Source organism: Zootoca vivipara, chromosome 15, assembly GCF_963506605.1.
Source record: "Zootoca vivipara chromosome 15, rZooViv1.1, whole genome shotgun sequence".
NCBI classification, from domain to species: domain Eukaryota; kingdom Metazoa; phylum Chordata; class Lepidosauria; order Squamata; family Lacertidae; genus Zootoca; species Zootoca vivipara.
This window is the reverse complement of record NC_083290.1, coordinates 3,005,672-3,020,517: the sequence shown is the minus strand read 5'-3', so window position 1 is coordinate 3,020,517 and position 14,846 is coordinate 3,005,672. Positions and strand designations below refer to the sequence as shown.

The following is a 14,846-nucleotide window of genomic DNA, read 5'->3' as shown; positions in this document are numbered from 1 at the left end:
CCCAAAGGATTCTGGGAGCAGTAGTTTGTTAAGGTGCTGAAAATTGCTTGGAGGCACACGCACACGACATTCCCCACACAAAGATAAAATATGCAGAGTGGTTTAACAAGGCTCTCTTGCAATTATAGCTCTGTGAGAGGCATGCAGGCAATCCTAATAACTCTCTCAGCACCCATAACAAACTACGATTCTTTGTGGGAAGCCGCAACTTTAAAAAGTGGCATTGTAGTGCTTTAAATTAGCAAGCCTCAAAGCTTGACCTTCAGCCCAGCAACGTTTGAGGTAACACAGGCGCTGGTACTCACGAGCTTATTTCCCATTGGTGGGAAAGAAGCTACTTTCTCAAAGGCCAGTTTTGTTACCCAGTGACCTGAGTCAGGGAACGGTTTTCTTCTAAGAGGAAAACCATTTTCTCGACTGCTTAAGTCATGTGATAAGTCAGCTTCCTATGTTGCTGTTCAAATCGGCCCTTTGTTCAGAGCTACGAGGAAAGGAGTTTTGATTTATTATTAGGGGAAGGGTCATATACCTCAGGGGCAGAGTGTTTCTTTTGCAGGCAGAGAAGTCCCCATGTTCAATCTCCAGCATCCCCAGCCCAGGTAGGCTTGAGAATGCCCCCTGCCTCAACCACCACCCTGGAGAGCCACTGCCAGTCAGTGGAGACCAGAGCTTTCCATACGTTTCATGTTGGTGACACACTTTGTAGACATGCATCATTCTGTCCGACACAGCAATCCAGTTTTACGAGCAAACCGGAGGTTAAAACTAGCACCAGGGGTCAGCAAACTTTTTTAGCAGGGGGTTGGTCTACTGTCCCTCAGACCTTGTGGGGGGCAGGAACAAATTTTGAAAAAATAATAATGAACGAATTCCTATGCTCTACATCAGGCATCCCCAAACTGTGGCCCTCCAGATGTTTTGGACTACAATTCCCATCTTCCCCGACCACTGGTCCTGTTAGCTAGGGATCATGGGAGTTGTAGGCCAAAACATCTGGAGGGCCGCAGTTTGGGAATGCCTGCTCTACATATAACCCAGGGATGCATTTTAAATAAAAGGACAGATTCTACTCATGTAAAAACTAGGGTTGCCAGACTCAATAGAGGACAGGACTTCTGTGCCTTTAATTGCCCTGCTCTCTTTTGAGTCTGGAAACCTTAAAGAGAAACCAGCAGACCCCTTTGTTTAATTTCCAAGCAAAGGGTCTGCTGGTTTCTCTTTAAGGTTTCCAGACTCAAAAGAGAGCAGGGCAATTAAAGGCACAGAAGTCCTGTCCTCTATTGAATCTGGCAACCCTAGTAAAAACACCTGATTTCTGGACCATCTGTGGGCCGGATTTAGAAGGCGATTGGGCCACATCCAGCCCCCTTCGTTTGCCTACCCATGAACTAGCCCCTTTCCAGCCCCGGGAAAAGCGTGGGGAGCATTTGCTCAACACACCTCCACACTGCAGCCGACACACTAACGTGTCGCGGCACACCACTTGGAAAGCTCTGGTGCAGACAGGACTGCAGTAGGGGGAGCAACAGTCTAACTCCGTATAAGGCAGCTTCCTATATTGCTTTGATGCCATGCTGTCTTCTCTCTCTGCAAACTAAGCAGAAGCCTCAATAAATGGCCGACGTAATCTCCACGTAAACAAATCAGTAGGGATGCTCAATAAACATGCCCTCTGGAAAACAGTGTCTTTCTTTCTTTCTTTCTTTCTTTCTTTCTTTCTTTCTTTCTTTCTTTCTTTCTTTCTTTCTTTCTTTCTTTCTTTCTTTCTTTCTTTCTTTCTTTCTCTGAAATACAATTCCACAAGGCCCCCTTACCTGGGAGAATGAATCCCGCAACCCCTCCTTGCCGCCATTGAAGATGTAAACACTGCCAAAAGAGCTGGGGTTCAACCCATGGTCCTCGAGGGGTGCACCAATGGCAACATCTCCAAAACCATCCTGGTCCATGTCACCAAGGCTAGCCATGGCAAATCCAAACCTGGAGAAAAGGGACCCCGTCTGGCCGTGTAAATGTCTCTGTAGTGTAAAGTTGTTGGCCTGGGAGAAAGCAGGAGAGAGAGAGGAACAGGGGAAAGTTACATGGAAATGCTTTTTGTCTGCTGCTTCCACCTGTTGGTGGAGGATCCTTCAACTGAATTTACCAAGCCAGGACTCAAGCCCTTAACAGCTTGGGACCAGTTTACTTGAGGCATCCCCTTATCCCATCACTTAAATCTGCAGATCTGGTACTGTTACAAGTGCCACATGATCCTAATTCTGCTCTTGTACCGTAAGAAATCGATCTTTTAGCATAGCAGGTGCCTTCACTATACTCTTTTCGGATATATAATTGACTTTTCATTTTTCTGCATTTCAAATCAAACATTTTACAAACTTTGAAATATCCAGTGGCTTCCCTTCTTCTGCTTCCATGGTTCATATCATACTTTCCTGCCTATTTTACTATAACCGTTCAAATCAATTTTCCACTTTTACATTAATCAAATATTGTTTACTCTGTTGAATTTATCTTAACGCTGCCAGCGTTTTCAGCTGTGTACAACTAAAGTTAAAGGGACCCCTGACCATTAGGTCCAGTCGTGACTGCTCATCTCGCATTATTGGCCGAGGGAGCCTGTGTATAGCTTCCAGGTCATGTGGCCAGCATGACTAAGCCGCTTCTGGCGAACCAGAGCAGCACACGGAAACACCGTTTACCTTCCCGCTGTAGTGGTACCTATTTATCTACTTGCACTTTGACTTGCTTTCAAACTGCTAGGTTGGCAGGAGCTGGGACCGAGCAATGGGAGCGAGCAACGGGAGCTCACCCCGTCGCGGGGATTCGAACTGCCGACCTTCTGATCGGTAAGCCCTTGGCTCTGTGGTTTAACCCACAGCACCACCCACGTCCCTGCTTTGTACAATTATTTTCCACATATTCAATAAATATTTTCCACTCTTCTTTAAAAATACGTTCTTCTTGCTCTCTTATTCTGAGGGTTGATCCTGCAAGTTCTGCATATTCTCAGTTGCCAAACCTCTTCACAGCGCTAGCTTCCTTCTCCCCTCACGGCAAACCGGAACATTTTTTGTTCAGGGAAGGCTAGCCAAAACATGTCAAAGTTGATAGGTGTTTTAATTAGTCGTCTCTCCCCCCCCCCCCCCCGCCTAACCACTGATTTTAACTATATTTGTATTTAAAATATTTTTTTAAATCCTCATTTTAACTTTGTCTTTTGCTGGCAACCCTTTTCCCGCTTACAATCAAGCAGAATACTGTACACATTTTGAGAAATAAAAATAAATCATAAATGCATTTGGAAGGACTCTCTTGGTCGTTACACCGCCCTCAGATTTCGGAGCAGTGGGAGAGGGCATTTTCTGTGGCAGCTCCTAAGAATTGTGTAGAATTCTGTCTGCTGAAGAAGCTGTATTAAACTGGTTAGTAGTAAAGAGGCAGCCTGTGCAATCTTTTTAGCACAGGTGTAAAGTGTGCCTGGCGTGCTCTGGTCCATGGGGTCACGAAGAGTCAGATACGACTAAACGACTAAACAACAACAACAAAATGTGCACAGTAAGATATTTTACCTGGCTATCCAGGCGATAAAGGTAAACCTTTCCTTCCTCCCCTTGCAAATGGAAAAATGGAGCGCCAACCAGAAGGTGATCTGTAACCCCATCCAGGTCGATGTCCAACAGGCAGAGCTTGGAGCCAAAATAGGACCCAATCTGCAGACCAAGAGAACAAACACCGGTGGGATTTCTGTGCCAACTGCTTCCACACATTGACCACAAAAAGGCATCCACTTTCTCTTTATATCTATCTATCTATCTATCTAAACGGCCTCGGTCCTGTATACCTGAAGGAGCATCTCCACCCCCACCATTCAGCCCAGACACTGAGATCCAGCACCGATGGCCTTCTGGCGGTTCCCTCATTGCGAGAAGTGAGGCTACAGGGAACCAGACAGAGGGCCTTCTCGGTAGTGGCACCCGTCCTGTGGAACGGCCTCCCAGCAGATGTCAAGGCAATAAGTAACTATTTTACTTTTAGAAGACAACTGAAGCCGGCCCTGTGTAGGGAAGTTTTTAATGTCTGATGCTGTACTGTTTTTAATATTCGGTTGGAAGCCGCCCAGAGTGGCTGGGGAAACCCAGCCAGAAGGGCGGGTTATAAATAATAAATATATTATTATTATTATTATTATTATTATTATTATTATTATTATTATTATATCATCTATCTATCTGATTATATATATATATAGAGAGAGAGAGAATATGGATGTGCTTGATTTAAATTTTGCTCTTGAGGGCTGAAGGCAATTTGCTTTTACAATCAGAGAATTCAAGATTTAAACAGATTTAAACAGCCACAATTCTATTTATTAAATTTGTGTCCAAAGACCACAGGGCGGTTCACAGCATGGAAATACAAAATGAGAACACAAAATACGTAATAAAAACAAGAAAAAAGCCAAGAAAAACCAAAAAAAGTCACCTCCCACAAACACATTTTAAAAGACATAGAATGTTAATCAGCCAAGTGCCTGGTTAAAGAGAAACATTTTTCCTGGGTGCCTAAAGATAGGTAATGAAGGTACCAGGCAAGCCTCCCTGGGAAGAGCCCTCCACAGTGTCCCATGTAAAGACAGAAATGGCTTAATAGATTTTCCTATTTTTTGATGTCTCCGCCGCCGCTGTCTACTAATTTCCCCCTCACAACATGACTAGGTGGGCAACTCTACAAGGGCCACAAACCAATGGTGGGCAAGGCCAGAAGCAGACAGAGAGTGAGGGCGCGCTCAGCAGCTCCTGGCAGGCTGCCCAGGAAAGCATAAAGACAAGGGAAAGTTTCTTACAGTCCTTTTTTAATTCAAACTTTGCAGAGAGAGGCTATAGAACCCAGCCTCTTGGAACATGGTGCTGTCCCGGGTGAATCTCCACCCCCCCCCCCGCTCTCCCACTTCTTCATTCTTCGTCACCATCTTCTCCTCTACGTGTCTTTGTGTGTGTCTTTGAGCTCTTTGCTCTCCTACTTTTAAGGCCCGCCAGGTTCTGGAAGATGGAGGGTCTGGGGTGCTTTCTAGTGACATCGTGTCAGCCTGCAGCTCTGCCTCTCCTATGATTTCCCAGCTTTCCCCCTCATCTGCCTCTGAGCTGCTACCTCCCTCAAATCCCAGTTGTAAATCTATACCGTCTTCCTCTTCCTCCTCCCTGGAAGGGTCTGGATGGGGAGGCGGTCTTCACCAGTCCTCCTCTGCCCAGTCCCTGACACACAGCGATTAATGCACAATTTATCTCTGTACAGTAGGCTAGTTTCTATCCATAGTCATGAAGCCCTTTTCTAGCCTTTATCTGGGCAAGCAAAGAGGCAGGATCAGAGCTCAAGGGCACATTTCCAGCCAGGCAAACACATGCAAGGAGGGTGTGAAGCCGGGCTGGTGAGGAGTGAAAAAACACGTAAACGTAATAGGCTGCAGTTTGATAACAACTGCAAACTTATTTACTAGAAACTGCTCCTCAAAAATTAGATACAGCTTCTCATAGTGTCGAAATCAACATCGTGACATAATATATTTAAATGTAGCTTATTTGGTTGACAACCAAGTCCAGTATGTACAAAATACAAATCCTATTTTGTCAGTGCCGTAATACATTCGTTTCTAATTTCTTCATCTTCTCTTGTATTTTTCTGTCCGACGTATTCCTTAGAAGAGTGACATGAAATAACCTTCTAAGTATCTAATGAAGATGATAAAGTTGGTAGACAAAAGAATCTGGCACTGGTAGATGGCTTGCACAGGCAGACAAGACAAGGATTCCTGGATATTCCCCTGTTTCGCCCAAAGGGGCTTCATCAGCTGTGCGTAATTCTAAATCATATAAACATAGACACTCTGTAATATAATAGCTACACAAATTCCAAAGAAACATACAAGGATATTATAAATGCACATACTTGTATATAGCAAGGAATCCAGGAATCCTTGTCTTGTCTGCCTGTGCCAACATCTACCACTGCCAGATTCTTTTGGTTTTGGTGAGGAGAGTGGCCTGGGTCAGGCTTTGGGGGCTCGGCTTCCGCCCCCCTTGGCCTTGGATAAGCAGTTCAAAGAGAAAGCAGTCTCTTACCAGTAACAGAAATGTTTAATGAACGCAGCAAAAGAACAAGCGACTGTTCTCGGAGTGCCCTTCCCTCTAGTCACTCCCGTCCTCTTGTCTCCCAGCCACCTGATTCCTCAACCACTGAGCCTTTTGCGAAGCCACCTTATCTAACCTCCTAGCCTTGGGATTGAGAAGCTGCACATCATCCAGTGAGAGAGAGTCTGCTATCTCACTCTCTTCCCTTTCTTCTCCTTGCTGTTCACCTCCCAGTTCTGCCCAACTATTATCTTCCAAACTGTGACCCTCGGCAAACCGTTGTTCCAAAGCAACACTACTCCACTGCTCCTGTGGAGTTTCAGGATCCTGGCCATGAAGCAGGGGGAGGGGTAGGCTCCCACCATTCCTCATCAGAGTTGTACTCCTCAGCCTGGTCTCTGACACCTGGAGGGGGGAGGAGAGGATGTGGCAAAGGAGGAAGCATAGTCTGGGGAGAGCCCACAGGGCCAGATAGAACCCTGAGGTCCCCAACCCTAAGCTAGAGCCAAGGCTGCCATTAATAAAATGAAATCATGTATGTGCTTTGGTTTGTAGAACAAGAGCTAAACCAGGCATCCCCAAACTGCGGCCCTCCAGATGTTTTGGCCTACAACTCCCATGATCCCTAGCTAACAGGACCAGTGGCCAGGGATGATGGGAATTGTAGTCCAAAACATCTGGAGGGCCGAAGTTTGGGGATGCCTGAGCTAAACCATTTCTTAAATGGCCTCGGTCCAGTATACCTGAAGGAGCGTCTCCACCTCCATCATTCTGCCCGGACACTGAGGTCCAGCACCGAGGGCCTTTTGGCGGTTCCCTTGTTGCGGGAAGCCAAGTTGCAGGAACTAGGCAGAGGGCCTTCTCGGTGGTGGTGCCTACCCTGTGGAACGCCCTCCCAACAGATGTCAAAAAGGAAAACAACTACCAGACTTTTAGAAGACATCTGAAGGCAGACCTGTTCAGGGAGGCTTTTAATGTTTAATAGATTATTGTGTTTTATTCTTCTGTTGGAAGCCGCCCAGAGTGGCTGGGGAGACCCGGCCAGATGGGCGGGGTATAAATAATATATTATTATTATTATTATTATTATTATTATTATTATTATTATTATTATTATTATTAAGCAAAACTAGCCAGCAACTTCGAAGTATGCCAGAGAGGGGTTGAGAACCGCTGGTCTGCAGTCAACTCTGCTTCGCCTGACATCCAGAAGGGCACTGATCCAGGAAATGCCTAAGAGCAAATGAGAAGACGAGGAGGATCTAAGGCAGGCGCTGTGGAAAAACTAGTGATGACATACCTGTTCCCCGTGGAGGATCTGCTTTAAATGGTCTCCTTCGAACACCATCACTTTCCCCTTGATGCTGTGTCGAGGGGCCCCCGCCACGACCAAAGTGCCGCGTGCCGTGTCGATGGCGCCCACGCTGTAGCCTGGAGCAGAACAGACCAGAAGCAGAACTTCCTCAAGGTCAAGAAGATGATGGGAGGCTGGTGGGACTTTTACACACAAAGAACAATGCAGAGCGATAGACGGATAGACGGTTGGGTTTTGGGTTCTCTTATTTCTCCCTCATCACTTTATGAGTGCATAGACCAGGGGTCAGCAAACTTTTTCAGCAGGGGGCCAGTCCACTGTCCCTCAGACCTTGTGGGGGGCCGGACTATATTTTTTTGGGGGGGGGAAATGAACAAATTCCTGTGCCCCACAAATATCCCAGAGATGCATTTTAAATAAAAGCACACATTCTACTCATGTAAGAACACACTGATTCCCGGAACATCCGCGGGCTGGATTTAGGAGGTTACAGGGCCAGATCCGGCCCCGGGCCTTAGTTTGCCTACCCATGGCATAGACAGTGCTTTTTTCTGGGGGGACGCAGGGGGACTCATACCCCTAAACATTCTGTGAATCTAATGGGAGAAGAAACCCAAACATTTAAAATTTTTAGTTTCTTCTCTAGCACGGTGAATCGTCAGTTCCGTTGCTATCCCCAATGGTGGTCTCATTTCTTGTCACGGTGTTTCCTGAGTCTCAGACGGAAGCGAGCGTTTAATATGTGAAGCAGCGTGGAATGTGGATGTGTGGTGTTTTGATGAAAGTTTAGCCTCATTGAGGGGCCGTATTTCAATATGAGCATTGCATGTTCTTGGTACTTTTGCCCATTTACTGTATTTATTTCCCCCGATTTGAACTACTGTATAAAATGGTGATTTTCTTGAGTCAAAATGAGAGTACCACCTAAACATTTTTCAAGGGAAAAAAAAGCACTGAGTGCAAAGGTGTTCTGAAGGCCTCTCCAGAATCTGTCAGCCTTTCGGGATATGTCAACCTGGGAACAAGGCTGGAGAGAGGATGTGTACAGCCCGGGTCGTCGAGGATTGTGTGCTAATTTCACCCAGACACTTTCTGCAACTCTTTGCCCAAATACATACAATGGTGTGTGTGTGTGTGTGTGTGTGTGTGTGTGTGTGTGTGTGTGTGTGGACTTGCAGCCCTTAAGATGTTGCAGAACACCTACAACTCCCAGCCAGCATGACAAATAGATTAAGAAATGAAGATGATAAGAGTCTAAAAGACTATAATATGGGAAAATATTACGAGAAAATAATCGTTAACAAGTGGACAAAAAATATTCAGCACTTGCAATGTGAGAGATTCCAAAGTAATGGAAATAATCTAGTAGAGCAATAAAACACAGTTAAAATAACAGCAAACGGGGAACCATGGAAAGAGTGGAAGGGGAACAAAAGTTAAGATATATAAGAGTTAAATAAGTCAGAGAAATTATTATTATTATTGTTATTGTTATTGTTATTATTTCTTACACCCCGCCCATCTGGCCGGGTCTCCGCAGTCACTCAGGGTGGTTCCCAACAGAATATTAAAAACACAACAAAAATCAAACATTAAAAACTTCCCTAAACAGGGCTGCCTTCAGATGTCTTCTAAAAGTCAGATAGTTGTTTATTTCCTTGACACCTGATAGGAGGGCGTTCCACAGGGCGGGCGCCACTACTGAGAAGGGCCTCTGCCTGGTTCCCTAAGTAATGTTATCATTTTTATTCGCCTATATGTGTCTTATATTTTTGTTATTTCTTTCTTATTATCCTGTGCTTGACGTAGTATGTGTTGATGATGTGATATAATAGAAAAGCTTATTATTATTATTATTATTATTATTATTATTTATACCCCGCCCATCTGGCTGGGTTTCCCCCACCACTCTGGGCGACTTCCAACAAATAGCAAAATACATTAAAATATCACAGATTAAAAACTTCCCTAAACAGGGCTGCCTTTAGGTGTTTTCTAAATGTCAGGTAGTTATTTATCTCCTTGACCTCCGATGGAAGGGCGTTCTACAGGGCAGGCGCCCCTACCGAAAAGGCCCTCTGCCTGGTTCCCTGTAGCTTTGCTTCTCGCAGTGAGGGAACCGCCAGAAGGCCCTCAGCACTGGATCTCAGTGTCCGGGCTAAACGATGGGGGTGGAGACGCTCCTTCAGGTATACTGGACCGAGGCCATTTAGGGCTTTAAAGGTCAACACCATCACTTTGAATTGTGCTCGGAAACGTACTGGGAGCCAATGCAGGTCTTTCAAGACCGGTGTTATGTGGTCCCGGCGGCCACTCCCAGTCACCAGTCTAGCTGCTGCATTCTGGATTAGTTGTAGTTTCCGAGTCACCTTCAAAGGTAGCCCCACGTAGAGCGCATTGCAGTAGTCCAAGCGGGAGATAACTAGAGCATGCACCACTCTGGTGAGACAGATATAATAATAATAATAATAATAATAATAATAATAATAATAATAATAATAGCAGTGGAGACTGGTCCACTGGGGGGGGGGTAGCACTACCCCACCAACCTCGCTCTGCCCTCAACCAGCTCCCTCCTGCTCTGACTCCCCCTACTGGCCGTCTCCCTGCCTGCCGCCCTACCAGTCCCAAATGGCCACCAGCGGCTGCTGCATCCAGGAGCAGATGGAGGTTCCTCGTCAAACCTCCCCCCAGGAGACTCTGCCTTGTGAGGGTAGGGCAAGGCAAACGTCAGAAAACGGTTGTGATGAAAGAAAGCTGGACCTCTTCCCATACGCAACTCCTTGAACATGGATGAGGATAGATGACTCTGTCAGCAAGGAAGATATATACGATCTCAGTGTCCTTCTACGGGCCAAGAGTTGCATTGATCTGTTGGTTCTCACACTCCCAGTCAATCAGCACTAAGTGGGCGAAACCCATTCATTTGAAGCCAATTGAAAGGTGTCACGGTCCGGTCGGCGGGCGTCAGGACCAGAGGCAAGATGGTGGTGAAGAAGCAGGGTCGAAGGCAGAGGCGAAGGTCCACGGGGCACGAAGCAAGGTGAAGGCAAAGCAAAGGTCCAAGGAGCAAGGAGCAAGGCAAAGGATCCAGGAACAAGAAGCAAGGCGAAGGTCCACGGGGCAGGAGCAAGGCGAAGGCGAGGCAGGGGTCCAAGAAGCACGGCAGCAACAAGGCAAGGGTCCAAGGAACAGGAGGCCAGATGCAACCAGGCAGGGATAGCGTTGCTGTGGCAAAGAGCTGAAGGGAAATGCTGGGCTTTTATCCCTCCCAGCTCCTGCCACCAGGTGCAGTGAGATCTCAAGTGGCCTCACCTGGGTGATTACTCCTTGCCTCTCCAGCACAAGCTGAGGACTTCACCTGTGTGGCCACGCCTTGCTTCTCCAGCACAAGTTGAGGCATGCCCCAGTCCTGCAAAGCACTACAGTCCCCAGAGCCTGACTCCTGCCCATACTCCTGACAAAAGGGCTGTAGTGCCGTGGCAGAGCACCTGCTTTGCATGCAGACGGTCCCAAGTTTGATCCCCGGCATCTCCAGATAGGACTGAGGAAAAGGTCCTTTGCTTGAAATCCTAGAGAGCTGGACCAGTGATCTGACTCAGTATAAAGTAACTCCCTGTGTTCCTGTTTACCTCAACCCTTAACACAGAACCACAAAGACTAGAATCTTGCTTTCTTTATAGGGGAACTCAATGGCAGTGTGCCTGCTTTGCTTGCAGAAGGTCTGATCCTCCTCCAGCCAACGCTGGGAAACGACCCCCTGCCCGAAACCCCGGAGAGCTGCTGCCAGCCTGTGCTGACAATATGGAGCTAGGTAGACCAACTGTCGGGCCCTGGGGAAAAGTAGCTTCCTGTGTCCCTAAAAGTCAAATCATTCAGAGGAGTTGCGGAACAACAGTAATCTGAGAGGGTCCTTACCTAAATAGCCGTTTTTTGCACCTGGAGTGCCCATTGACTCATTCAAGAAAACCACGGTCTTGTCTGCCGTGTCGTAGAGAAGAACCCCTCCGGCCCAGTCAAACGCTCCCACAGCACCAAAAAGTATATAGCGCTGAAACAGATAGTAGTTGGGTCAGTGAAAGTTTAGCCGATAGATAGATATAGTAGATAGATAGTTAGATAGATCCCCTGCTTCTTTCTTTCTTTCTTTCTTTCTTTCTTTCTTTCTTTCTTTCTTTCTTTCTTTCTTTCTTTCTTTCTTTCTTTCTTTCTCTTTCTCTCTCTCTCTCTCTCTGTCCCTTTTTTAGTTATCCCCACCTAAACCAGGGGTCATCCTGCCAATATAGATTGGGGCTGCCATATTCCCGAAAGTGAAAATCCTGACAAAGTTGGTCGCCCCCTAATATAGATAAATAAGAGGAAATCACATCCTTCCATGTGTTGCAATAAACAGAGGTTTTGTTTTGTTTTAAAATGTTATTTTAGTATTTAAAATTGTTTTTGTTTTGAATTACATATGGTGGGAGGAGCGCCATAATATTTTCAGTAGCTGCTGGTAAAGCCTTTCCCTCCATTAATTAGCTAATCCTCTTTTTAAAAGCCCTCCAAGTTAGTGGCCATCTTTGTTTCTTGCAGGGGAGTGAGTTTCACGGTCTATGTGCCGTGTGAAGAAGTCCTTTCTTCTGTCTGTCTTGGTAGATCAGGCAGCCCCAAACTCGGCCCTCCAGATGTTTTGGGACTACAATTCCCATCATCCCCGACCACTGGTGCTGTTAGCTAGGGATGATGGGAGTTGTAGGCCAAAAACATCTGGAGGGCCGCAGTTTGGGGATGCCTGGCATAGAAACTCAGATAGCACTGGCTGGCCAGTAAGCTCATAATTCCTGCATTGCAGCGGGTTGGACTAGATGAGCTTCGGGTACCTTTCAACACTACTATTCTTTGATTCTATTGTCTATCTCCCCCAAAATCCCAACACCACATTTTTACCTCATGCAGAAGGTGAACGCTGAAGCCACTTTGGGCCAGATCGAATTCCAAGATGGCACCTTCCGTTCCTGAGAAGGAAAGTCAGGGAGGTATTTCTGAGAGGACCAAAGCTCAATAGCAGAACACCTGCTTTGCATGCAGAAGGTCCGTCCTGGGTAAAATCCTTGGCATCTCCAGTTAGGGCTGAGAAATATTCCTTGCCAAAAACCCTGGAGAGTCCCTGCCAGTCCCTACCCTGCCGACAGTACTGAGCGGCATACATAATTTTATTTTGTATGCTGCCTTCCCACAGTTCAAACCATGCTCAAGGTGGTTTGCGACAGGGGGAGAAAATCACATAACTACAAAATAACAAAAGTACTCATGAAAAATAAATAAGACTGAAAAGTTGAAGTCTCAAAAGGATGGAAGGGAGTCAAAGTGTATGTATGTTTGTTTATGTTTTTGTGGTTTTGTGGTTGTTGTTCTTTTTTTCTTTTCCTTTCTTTGATATTTTGATTAATGCATTATTTTGTTTATATTTTATGTTGTACTTTTGCATTGAAAATAAAGTTTTTAAAAAAGAAATAGAAAAATGAAAAACAAGTAAGACATTAAAAAATACACAACCAAATGGAACAATTTCCACATGAATCACAACAAGATCTAAAATAAAGATGCAAAAATCTAACAGCAACAATCCCCCCCCACAACAACCCCCCCCCCAGCCCCAATGGACCAATAGTCCAAGTTGCAATGAGACAGCTTCCTATATTCCAATATCAACCCTTTATTCAGGACCATGAGGACTAGCATCTTACTTTATTTTTAGGGGAGGGACCCCAGCCCTCTGTCAGAGCACCTGTTTCGCATGCCAGGTTCAATTCCCAGCCCCTCCAGGTATGGTTAGGAATGTTCTGGAGAGCTGCTGCCAGTCAGAGCAGACAAACTGGGCTAGATCTGATCTGGTGCGAGGCAACTTCTGATGTTCTGCTCAGGAGGACATCCTGGCTTATAGCTTACTCTCTTAACTATACATTGAAAAGGGAACGTACAGACTTTGAGTTTCCTTTGGTGTCCTTTGGGTTCGTTCCCCTTCCCCTTCAGCTGCTCACCTTTGGTTTAAGACAGCTTTGCCTAAAACCCAATACCCCAACGCCTCACCTTCAATGCCGATGATCTTCTCCTGGAGCATGGAGAGGAGGACGGCCAGGGCCGAATAGTTTGTCACGCGGAAGAGGTGCTTTTCATCCGGGTCGGAGGCGATCAGCTGGAGCTCCTGCAGAGCTTTTGGCTTCTCGAAGGCCTCCCCGACCTGTAGAGGACACCCCAACCCAGGCAGTACTGGATGGCCGCAGATTGTACCAGCCTTTTCTCCAACCGGCCGCCCTCCAGATGTTTTGGACTACAACTCCCATCATCCCCAGCCCAGTTGGCACAGGCTGAATCTCACCCATCATTCTTTTCCCCACACGGAGGCTCGCCAAGGAACCCAGAAGCCAGGCAGGACATGGCAAGCCCTCTCCAGGTTTCCTACCTACCCAGCTGGTCTTTTGGGTTATACCGTTTCTGAATATGGAAGTTCCATTTAGCTACCATAGGCATTTATTTAGGCATCGACCATTGGGCTCTGCAACAAAATGTTGCAGTGCAGAGCACACATGTTCCTTTCTACCTGCCAGCCATGCCTTCTTCCAGCATATTCCATTCCCCTGATTTTCCACTTAAATCACCCTAATTCATTCTAGGGCTACTGAGCATGCTCTGTTCTTATTGGGCTGGTTTTTTGGGGGGAGGGGGCGCCATTGTTGGTTTGTTTGTTTTGGTACTATCAACAAATCTTCCTGATACCTTTTCCCCTTGTGCGTGGATTAGCAACAGACAAATAGGTCAATTTTGGTCTCTAATTTTTCCCATATTAAGTTGAGTTCACCACATTTTCTCATCAGTTTGCAATTGTTCTTTTAAGTCCTCGTGAAAATTCATCAGCATATTAGTGCGAATTCCTCCTCATATTAAATTTTTAATGCAATTTTGCTTAAAATACGCATTGTACAAAGCAATTTCCCCTAATCTAATGCATTTTGTATGTTATTTTCATTGATATACTGATATACGGTATATACATTTTTATGCAAACCTTACCCATGGACCTTAGGGCAAAGGGTGGGTTGTTGTTGTTACTGTTATTATTGTTGTTGTTGTTGTCAGAGGGTCGTCATGGCTACTCTAGAGTAACTCTGCTTGAGTCCAGTTTGTCTTTAAAGACTTAAATTGTGCAGAGTATTTACAGTGCAGAGATAGCTTAAAACAGGCATCCCCAAACTGCGACCCTCCAGATGTTTTGGCCTACAACTCCCATGATCCCTAGCTAAGAGGACCAGTGGTCAGGGATGATGGGAATTGTAGTCCAAAACATCTGGAGGGCCGAAGTTTGGGGATGCCTGGCTTAAAACATGACCTCTCAGTCCGAACCAGAATCCGCCAATGGCGTACGTCTG

General features: G+C 46.0%; 1 protein-coding gene across 2 annotated transcripts in view; it reads right to left on the bottom strand.

Annotated features, from left to right (window-relative positions):
* Nucleotides 1-14,846, bottom strand: part of ITGAE (integrin subunit alpha E) — a 68,605-nt gene that overhangs the window by 31,981 nt on the left and 21,778 nt on the right. For both annotated transcript variants that reach the window (XR_009558590.1, XM_060283081.1), the window contains exons 11-16: nucleotides 13,510-13,660; nucleotides 12,367-12,434; nucleotides 11,356-11,488; nucleotides 7,423-7,553; nucleotides 3,567-3,707; nucleotides 1,815-2,036 (exon numbers count right to left, since the gene is read on the bottom strand). Coding sequence is in view for 1 of the 2 variants with exons in the window: in XM_060283081.1 (XP_060139064.1) it covers nucleotides 1,815-2,036; nucleotides 3,567-3,707; nucleotides 7,423-7,553; nucleotides 11,356-11,488; nucleotides 12,367-12,434; nucleotides 13,510-13,660 (846 nt within the window). In the remaining variant the exon portion in view is untranslated. The remainder of the gene's footprint in view (nucleotides 1-1,814; nucleotides 2,037-3,566; nucleotides 3,708-7,422; nucleotides 7,554-11,355; nucleotides 11,489-12,366; nucleotides 12,435-13,509; nucleotides 13,661-14,846) is intronic.